Source organism: Pan paniscus, chromosome 6 (assembly GCF_029289425.2).
Source record: "Pan paniscus chromosome 6, NHGRI_mPanPan1-v2.0_pri, whole genome shotgun sequence".
Lineage (NCBI taxonomy): Eukaryota > Metazoa > Chordata > Mammalia > Primates > Hominidae > Pan > Pan paniscus.
The window spans coordinates 31,464,062-31,474,712 of record NC_073255.2 but is presented as its reverse complement, the minus strand read 5'-3'; the positions used below and the strand labels follow the sequence as shown (position 1 = coordinate 31,474,712).

Sequence of the window (10,651 nt, the reverse complement as noted above, 5' to 3'; positions counted from 1 at the left end):
TAGACACTAGAAAGGCCTGCTATGCTTCAAGCTCATGTTCTCCCAGTGTGGATAATAATTCATTCTTCGGATGTTAAGTGGCCCCCACCACATACCAGGCCTGTGCTCCATGCAGGACATGAGGAACCCAGGCTTGTTTCTGCCCTCAGGGAGCTTCCTCACTGAGGGTGGGGGAGGCAAATGACAAGTGCACACACCAGCATGTAACAGAAAAGATTCCTTCAGATAAGTCCACTGAAGAAATGCAAGCCAAGAAATGTGATCAAATATGGTCAGAGAAGGGCTCTCTGGCAATGGGAAACTGAGAGAGAAAAAACTAACCAGCAGAGGCAGGTGAGGGGAAATGGAAAGGTTAATTCAGCCTTCCTTGCCTGAGTGCAGAAAGAAGCATGACATGCATCTGCATTGTCTTAACACCTGGTCAGCTTTTCTTTCTTTCTTTCTTTCTTTCTTTTTTTTTTTTTGAGACAGAGTTTTGCTCTTGTCACCCAGGCTGGAGTTGCAGTGGCACGATCTCGGCTCACTGCAACCTCGGCCTATCGGGTTCAAGCGATTTTCCTGCCTCAGCCTCCTGAGTAACTGGCATTACAGGCACCTGCTACCACACCCGACTAATTTTTGGTTTTTTTAGTAGAGATGGGGTTTCACCATGTTGGCCAGGCTGGTCTTGAACTCCTGACTTCAGGTGATCCATCCACCTCGGCTTCTTAAAGTGCTGGGATTACAGGCATGAGCCACCGCGCCTGGCCCAGTTTTTCTTTTCTATTAAATATACTTGAAATGTGCTCCTGCTAATTCAAGAAAAACCAAGCCGAGAAACGATTGTTTCCATTGCTTTTCATCCAGTCATTCCCAGCCATAGCAATTCGAGTCATTTTGACTTTGGTTTTCCAGATTACTGCAGACAATTCAAGTTTTGAAAACTTCAACTTGGATTCTTTCCATTCATACTGTATCTCTGTGTTTGCCCAGAGAATTTGGTACAACGTATGACTTTAGAATTACTGTATAATGCTCAGAGGTATGAAATGCCATTTCGAGTAATGCCTTTCTTCAGTTAATATAGATAAATATTGATGGCAGGCAGCAGTAAAACAAGTCATTAAATTCTTCAGTGCAAGTGTGTCCCACATATTGCTGCTGCAAGCTACAGAAATCACACCAGACTCCAAGAAAACCACTGCCTGTGATTACAGAGCACTTATATTTCCAGCTTTCGCATTCCAGATAGGAATATAAGGGAGTTTGGATGAGTCACGGGGACCAAGAACCAATGTAAAGAGACAGGGAATGGGGCTTAGATTGCCCTGCTGGTCTATTCTATCCACTGTTCTTTTCTCGTCCACCCTAATGAATTCCTGGGTGAGCCAGAAACCTTTGAAAAATGGCTATCAGCTACAAATGGGAGGTCTGATGCTCTGAAAACAAACAAACTTTAAACTGGTAACCCTATAAAACCAGCTGAAGATTTGGAGGAGGAATAAACCCCTTCCTCTGCTGCTGTTTTGATGATTTGACATCCGCGGCTGTCGTGGTGATGCAGAACTTGCTTGGGTTTCACAGAAGCATCGGGGTGCTTATAGGGCCAGATAACATGTTTGCTGTCTGAGTCTTCAGATGAAAAATGAAAGGAACCATTTCCTCATTTGATAATGCCACCCTCAAGGATTCCAGCCTGGTATAGACTGTGAAGCTCCACAGCATGGTGAATGCTTTCTTCAAGGTGTTTTTAATGGGCCCTGGATTGTCAAAGATGCCACTCATAATGAGGCCGAGAGTCCCGCATGCGGAGAAAGCTCTGTAATGAGGGAGGAGGACGATTTGTTACAGTTATGTGGTTACTTGGCCATAGTATCTTTTTGAGGCTTATTAAATCATATAAAATTTCAATTCACACTGTAATATTCTATAAAAGATGGAGCGCACAGAAGTAATAAGTATGACAACATTTCTTTGTTTATGAATCATCCTGTTGATTGCGTTAACACTGTCACATCCAGCAGCAGGGTTATTTATGTCGGGACAGTAATTTTCCATCTCCAACTTAATTTTGTAAAAGTTAATTACAAATTAGAATAAAATAAATGCAGTTATGGAAGGCAAGGAAGTGCTGAAATAGATGTTATTGGGGAAAATATTTACGCAGGCTGCTGCTCGTGGAGATCATTGTGCTGTACCTGGTGGCTGGCAGGGCACCCCGCACCACCCATGTGTTGGGTAAAGAGAAGCTCTTGGCTTTCTCTACCAGAAAATGAACTGTTCTTGGAAGAACATAGGGTCTCAGCTGTCATCCTAGTGAAACTCCTCCCTTTCCTAGTCTGGCCATTGGGCCCAGACAGGTCACAAAACTTGCCACAGTCACCAGCAAGATCATTACAGCACGAGGATGAGAATTCAGGGCTCTTGACACTAGGTCAGTCAACTTTCACTTCACTTAAATGTGGATGTATTTTCGTTTCTGCCTTAAAAGTGCGGGAAGAGGAGGCTTAAAGGAGGAGGAAAGTTTCTCCAAATTTCCTCTCAAGACAACCGTGCCTGGGGAGATGGAAAATCGAAATACACGTATCCCTTAGGTGGGGACCTTCTCAGATGAATTCCTCTTCCGTCTTGCCACTGCCATTGGTAGCAGCGAAGTTTCTTGGACAGAATTCCTGCCAAAGCAACCTGGCAGAAGGGTGGGTTACATTGCGGCAGGCTTCACACCAGCCAGCCCTGACCCCAGAGAGAAAGAAGCACCAGAGAGGAGAACCAAAGCAGAAGTGGTAAGCGCTCCGGGCCCCTGGATAGGAAACCCCGGCCCTTCATTTACTTACCCAGTCATTTCTCCAGTGTTCAGTTCACTTTCCCCTGGGTCTCACTCAAGTGTGTCTGTGCCTGCTCAATGACACCTGCTTACTTTCCCCCACATCCACTTCGCTCTTTCCAATCAAATGTGCTCTCTCTTTTCCTTCCCGTCCTCACCATCACACTTGACCCATTCTGGGGGTCTTTTGAAGTATCATGATTGACTCACTAGGTGAAAGACTTTTATATTTCGTTTTTAATAGAGCAAAAGTGACTCTAAATTTGTTAATATTCTTTAGGTTACATAGGACAAATTACAGATAAGTGAATCAGTAATGAAATTTGTAATGAGAATTTCTCAAGTATGAAATGTTGGCACAAGGAAAGTTAATTGCGGGATTTTACAGCCATTATAGTTTATATCATAAATGCAAAAATGACTAGGGCCATTTAATTACAGTAGGAACACACTAAATTTTTATGGAGTGCCATTTTGTTAAAGAGATACTCGGAGCATTAAGAGCCAATACCTCCTAACAGTGGGTCCAGGTAGCTTTCGAAACATCAAATAAATATGCTATTGCTACAAAATTGTTCCTTAGATACTATAATTGACACAATGACTAATGAGATGGGTTTATTCTCACAGCTTCACGCAGTCAATTTACAGTGTCTGAAAGTTATTTTTTTCTGCCATCCATAGACCTGGAAGGAACTAGAAAAATCCCTCTTGGAAAACACTATCTCTGCTGCTTCTCTAATTAACCTTCAAAAATGCATTTTGAAATATAGAAGTTGGTGCCTGGCATAGAAATTGGATTGTCTCAGAAAAAAAGAGACCCAAGTGCTAATTTGTTCCTTATTAAATATCTGACATGTCAAAATTACAGGCAGTTAATGTTTTGGAGCCTTTCAACAGGGCTCAGGGACAGCTCTTCTTGCAGGCGAGGCTTAGTAGAGCAGTTGTGGGTACCAGTTCTCCCAGGAATTAGTGCCCAGGCTGCCTCTTCACACCCCCACCTCCCATCCAGCCTGGGTTCTGTGGGCATCAAGCCCCCTTTTCTCTAGGGGAAGGAGGCTGTCTAAGGGGACAGACATGGGATTCTGTGCCTCCCCATCATTGTGAGCTTGGGGGATGCATCCCCTCCTTACCTTCTTACCCCAGGCCTTAGGAGCACCCAGAATGGAAAGATTTCGTGGGGATTAGCGTTGTATTCACTCAGGACCCCTGAGAATATTTCAGATTATTCTGGAAACCAAGGGTGTCATCCCCACCTTCCATTATTCAGTGAAGTCCTGGGGAGGAGACTCTTCTAAACAGTACTCCTTTCCCCATCAAAAACAACTGAAGGACATGTGTGGTCCCCGTGTTTAACCAACGGAGCTGAAATTCAAGTACTCTTGATTTGGGAAAACCTGCATTCAAACCCTGCTTGATCATACAGTAACTGTGAACTTTGAGCTTCTGTGTCTGAGTAGGAAAAAACACAATGATTTTTCCTCTTCCCTCACACCACAACGATCCACACAGAAGACTTCTCGACCAAACGTGGAGATTTCTCCCCACCAACAAGCAATCAGTTCTGCAGCAGACACCAGCTGAGGGGCCTCCAAATCAGTTCTGGCGCGACACACCTGTAGACCACAGAAGACCCCACTGAGACCGAGGGCTCAGTCCCACAAGACTCACCTCACTCCCGGTGCTGATCCCCAGGCCCCAGGTTCTCACCTGTGCTTCTGACTGACCGGCCATAAGTTGGGGATCCCATGATCCCCTCCTTGGGTTTGATTAATTTGCTAGAGTGGCTCATGGAACTCAGGGAGACACTTATATCGACCGGTTTATCATATAGAACAGTAGGAAAGATACAGGTGAAGACGCATAGGAGAAGGCACGTGAGGGGCGCAGAGCTCCCAGCCCTCCCTGGTGCGCCACCCTCCACATCTCCACATGCTCAGCCATCCCGAAGCTCATCCTCTCCCATCCTGTTTGGCCTTTACGGAGACATCACTGGACAGGCATGATGGAGGCACGGACAACCATGTGGAAAGGTGATTGGATACAAAGGGTACCATCCAGCAGTAACAGACGGAGTGGGGAACCCAGCAGGGCCTGTCTGTCCAGATCCTTCTTGGCCTGTCTGTGTGGCTTTCCTTCCCCAGGGATGGGGCGGGACCCCTTCTGAAATGGGGGTCTTAAGACCTACGGTCAGGCAAGGTAGGTCAGAAATTTTCTTTAGGGTCAGCTCCAAGAAAGAAAGGTGAGGGAATATTCCTGCCTTGGGGAGAAAAAGGAGGGCAGGAGAAGGTCAGAGAGAAGGGTTCTGTTCTCTGAGGCCTAAAGCACCCAACATGATAACAAAAGGGCTATGGGAGTTATGGGCCAGGAACCATGGACAAAACTATGTACTCTATTAATATTTCTATACCTATGTCTATACCTAGCTATATATACACACAGTATATATACACATACACTCATACACATCACACACATGCATACAACCCACATTCACACACATCACACACTCACACATCACACACACCACACATACACACAGCACACACATACACTCACACATCACACACTGCACACACCACACACAAAACACACATCACATGCACACACACATCATGCACATTCATATACACACACACACCACACATATACACTCACACACCACACACACATATGCATCACACACACACCACACACGCATCATCCACCGCACACATCCACCACACACACAACATGCACACACACACACAGACATACACTCACATACACATCACACATTGCACTCACATACACACATATACCGTGCACACACATACACATACGTATACACACTTATGTGTGCCCACACTTGGAGTGAATCCCTGGCATTATGAGGCATGCTCCCCAAACCCTTCATTAATTCCCCAAATTGCAATATTAACAATGGAAACATGGCCATATAAAGTCACAGTGTCCTCATCTGAAAAATGAGAAAGTAATCATGATACGTACTTCACAAAGTCATTGTGAGAATCTGATAATTTAGTGAAGAGTTTGTAAATATAAAAGCAGGATAGCACATGTCCATACCAGCGTTATTCACAATAGGCAAGGGATGGAGACTGCTTGCAGTGTCCACCCACCGATGAATGAATACGCAACATGTGACATGTACAGGTGCTCCTCGGTACCCACAGGGAATTGGTTCCAAGAATTCCCACAGACACCAAAATCTGTGGATATGAAATGTACCATTTGCATGTAACCTATGTACATCCTCCCAAATACTTTAAATCATTTCTATATTACTTATAATGCCTCATACAATGTAAATGCTATGTAAACAATTGTTATATGGTATTGTTTAGGGAATAATAAGAAAAAAGTCTGCACGTGTTCAGCACAGATGCAATTTATATGTGTGTATATATATGTAAATATATATATATTTTATATATATATATATTTTTTTTTTTTTTGAGACAGAGTCTTGCTGTGTCACCCAGGCTGGAGTGCAGTGGCACAATCTCAGCTCACTGCAACCTCTGCCTGCCGGATTCAAGCAATTCTCCTGCCTCAGCCTCCCGAGTAGGTGGAAGTACAGGTGTGCACCACCACGACTGGCTAATTTTTGTATTTTTAGTAGAGATGGGGTTTCACCATGTTGACCAGGCTAGTCTCCTGACCTCAAGTGATCCACTCGCCTCAGCCTTCCAAAGTGCTGGGTTTACAGGCGTGAGCCACCGTGCCCGGCCTTTTTAATATTCTTGATCTGCATTTGGTTGAATCCATGGATACAGAACCCACAGATATCCAGAGGCTGACTGTACCTACAATGGAATATGATTCAGCCTTCAGAAGGAGGGAATTTGAACCCATGCTACACCATGGATGACCTTGAAGACATTATACTAAGTGAAATAAGCCACTCACAAAAGGACAAATACTGCATGACTTCATGTACACGACATCCTGCAGTAGTTAAATTCATGAAGACAGAAAGTAGACTAGTGATTGGCAGGGGCTGTGGGAGGGAGGAATGGGGAGTTGTTTAATGGGGATGGAGTTTCAGTTTTTCATGTTAGAAGTGTTCTGGGGATGGATGGTGGTGATGGTTGCACAACAATGTGAATGTACCTAATGCTGCTGACTGTACTTAACAATGGTTAAGATGGTAAACTTGATGTTATGTGTATTTTACCACAATTAAAAATAATTTTTATAAAGCACAGGATACCAGGGGTTCCTAATCTGGAGTTTGTGCACCTAGAATGAACTCACCTGGGTTCATGAATTTCCTAAAATTTCATGAAAAAACATGTTTGAGATATTTCTTCTCCTTAATAGTATCTACATGAAAAACTCTCCAGAAAATAACTTACCTTTTCATCATAGGAATAATTGAACTGTATCCTAGCTCATGATTTATACCCATTTCACTCAGATTCTGGCTGTGGAAACAACACAAATGAGAATCAACAGTACTTAGGGAACAACTGGGTACTGGATGGGACAGTGCGGAGCAGTGAGAGAGGGGCAGGAGGCAGCTATCTTAACCAGCCCAGGAGAGTGGGGAGATGACAGGACCGGGAACAGAAAATATATCTAATGTACATTGCATACATGGAACTTGTAGATGTAGCATTTGTGGTGGCCTTGACTATTTGGGGTGACCTCAAATGTCACAGCATGGGTCCTTTTTTAAAGTGGAAAACAATGCCTTCCTAACACTCTGGGAGGTTGAAACAAGCTATGGCGTGCAGAGCACTACGTGCATGTGACCTGTGGTGCCGGCAGGCCGCTGGGCAGCCCGTGTCCCTGCTGTGGATGGGTCTGTAGACGGCCCTCAAAAGCCATGTTTCCACTGTTACTATTGCGATTTGGGGAATTAATGAAGGTCTCGGGAAGCATGCCTCACGACGCCAAGGACTCACTCCAAGCGCAAACACACACGTGTGTGTGTGTGTGTATGTGAATATGTATGTGTGTGTGGTGTATGAGTGTGGTGTGTGTGTATATGCATGCAATGTGGTGTGTATGTGTGTGGTGTGTGTGGGGTGTGAATATGCTTCTATGTGTGTGTATGTTGTGCGATGTGTGTGGTGGGTGCATATGTGTGATATGTATGTGTTGTGTGTGTGATATGTATGTGTGTGGTGTATACTTGTGTGTGGTGTGTATTTGTGGTGTGTGTATATGTGTGTGGTGTGTGTATATGTGTGTATGTGTATGTGTGTAGTGTCTGTATATGTGTGTATGTGTTTGTGTGGTGTGTATATATGTGTGTACGTATGTGTGGCGGGTGTGTGTGTGCTTGTGTATGAAGCATGTGTGGTAGGTGTGTGTGTTTGTGTATGATATGTGCATGTGGTGTGTCTGTATGACATGTGTGGTCTGTGTGTGTCTGTGTTTGTGTATGATGTGCATATGTGTCTGTTTGTGGTGGGTGTGTGTGGGTGTGTGCTTATGTCTGTGTGTGTCTGTGTTTGTGGTGTGTGTGTGGGGGGGGTGTATGTGCACATGTGTGTTTGTGTCAGCCAGCCCTGGCTCGCACAGGCAGAGCAGGCCACCACCTCCACAGTGTGACCTGAGGAGCAGTGGCCCTCAAACACCTTTCCCACCATGTGTCACGACACTGCCAACTCCTCCATTAATTTCTCTGAATCAAGGCAGTGATTCCATTTCCTAGGAACTCTCTCAATTACATTTCAAATACCCCTGTATCCATTTGCTAGGGCTGCCATAACAAAATACCACGGACCAGGGCCTTAAACAACAGGCATTTATTGTCTTACAGTTGTGGAGGCTGGAAGTCCAAGATCAAGGCGTAGGCAGGGTTGGCTTCCCCGAGGCCCCTCTCCCTGGCTTGCAGGTAGCCGCCTTGTCTCTGTGTCCTCATGTGCCTTGTCTCTGAGTGTGCACATCTCTGGTGTCTCTTCCTCTTCTTAAAAGGACACCAGTCAGATTGGGTTAGGGCCCATCCACAGGACCCCATTTTAACTTAATCACTTATTCACAGGTCCTATCCAGAGTTAGATTCTGAGGCGCTGGGGGTTAGGGAAGCAGCATAGAAATTTTGGGGAAAAGCAATTCAGCCCATAGCAGCCCTGAGAGAGGTAACACACTAGACTGCTTCGGGGTCACAGGAATGACATTTGCGGCTCTCTTGCTGCACATCTGCTGCTTGAGGGTGGGTCTTTAGGGGATAGTGGGGCTTTTGATAGATGGCCGACCTGGGGCAGGGCAATTCCGGAGCAGAGGGCTCTGACTCCCCGTGAAGGAAGGACCCTGGCTGGAGGATCCCCACCTATGCTCCAAGGAAAGGTGGTAGCCCTGGGCCTATGAGGGGACCATCACGATGTGGGAATGGGATGCAGGGAGTGGAGCTGAAAGCCCGCCAGAGACAAACCTGACTAACTACCCTTCAGTTTTGCCCAAGACGCTGTTCACTTCAACTCATCCATTCATGGAAGTAACTTTCCTGCCAAGCTCTCTTCCTCTGGTGGTGGTGGAGATTCCATACACTTTCTTCATGGTCTCTCAGCCAGTGGCAGCTTCTGGGCCCACCTTGCTTCACTCCCCATCCATACCCAGCAGGGGCTTCCTAAGGAACTGTATTAGTCGGTTCTCACACTGCTATAAGGACATACCTACGATTGGGTAATTTATAAAGACAAAGATTTAATTGACTCACAATTCCGCAGGGCTGGGGAGGCCTCAGGAAACTTATAATCATGGCGGAAGGAGAAGAAAACACTTCCTTTGCGACGTGGCAGCAGCGAGAAGTGCAGAGGGAAGGAGGGGAAAGCCTCTGTAAAACCATCAGATCTCGTGAGAACTCACTTGCTATCACGAGAACAGCATGAGGGTAACCGCCCCCATGATTCAACTACCTCCCTCCGGGTCCCTCCCAGGACACATAGGGATAATGGGAACTGCAATTCAACATGAGATTTGAGTGGGGACACAGCCAAACCGTATCAGGAACTTATGTGATTAAGCAGTACATTTGAAGAAGAAATGGTTGAGCCGTTGTTATAAGATGCTTCCCAGAGCTTTGCGGTGTCCAGCATTCTGACATCAACGTAGGGTTTCTATCAAGTAGTTGGGCTGTCAGTTTACCACCAGCAAATAAACCTGATCCTCTAAAGGCTGAGAGAAAGAAACATCCCATAAGGGGTAGCTCTTCCCTTTACATTACCACCTACCTCAACAATGAGGTCAGCGGGATAGAGCAGAAATTGCACTGGGCTGGAAACCGAGATCCTACTGCTGATTTTGTCTCCAAGTGACTTTGTGACCTCATATAAGTCATTTAACCTTCGTGGGCCTCTTTCCTCGTGAAGGAAATGATGAAAGTGAGTGTTGGAACAATCCGTGATACTCAGTGGCAGGAAAGCTCACCCAGAAGGCTGAAATCTGCATACATAAATAACTCGAAAACAAAGCCATGCTTGGTCCTTTTTTATTTAGTTCAATCAACATATCTCATCTAATGTTAAAAGAAAGGACATAGGATTTTTTTAAAGAAATTTTTGTTTTGAACTAATTTTAGACTTACAGAAAAGTGGCAAAAGTAATATATACTTTCCTTATATCTCTTCTATCATTTCCCCTGATATCACCATCTTATATAACCATAGTACAACTATTAAGAACTGGAAATTAACATCGGTACAATGTAACTAACTGAACTACAGTCCTATCTGAAACTCACAATTTTTTTCCTCTAATGTCCTTTTTTTCTGCTCAGGATCTAATCTAAGATCCTAAATTGCATTTAGCTGTATTTCTCCTTCTTCTCCTCCACTGGGTAACGGTTCCATGGTCTCTCCTTTACTTTCATGACCCTGACACTTTGGAAGAAAA

The 10,651-nt window shown here is 44.9% G+C and overlaps 1 protein-coding gene across 2 annotated transcripts; it reads right to left on the bottom strand.

Moving 5' to 3' along the window:
- On the bottom strand, window positions 1–10,056 carry LOC130541691 (putative uncharacterized protein C7orf71). Of its 2 annotated transcripts, none has more exons than XR_008955775.2 (4): window positions 9,991–10,056; window positions 8,578–9,432; window positions 7,165–7,229; window positions 1–1,798 (listed from the first exon to the last, which is right to left on the bottom strand). XR_008955775.2 is itself a non-coding variant. In XM_057302833.2 (4 exons), the coding sequence occupies exons 2-4, from the start codon at window positions 8,775–8,777 to the stop codon at window positions 1,558–1,560; spliced, it is 510 nt and encodes a 169-aa protein (XP_057158816.1). In that variant the 5' UTR covers window positions 8,778–9,432; window positions 9,991–10,056; the 3' UTR covers window positions 1–1,557. The 2 variants fall into 2 exon arrangements, 1 of the variants encoding a protein (XP_057158816.1); XM_057302833.2 differs by having other exon boundaries at window positions 7,165–7,233.
- Window positions 10,057–10,651: the final 595 nt, after the last annotated feature.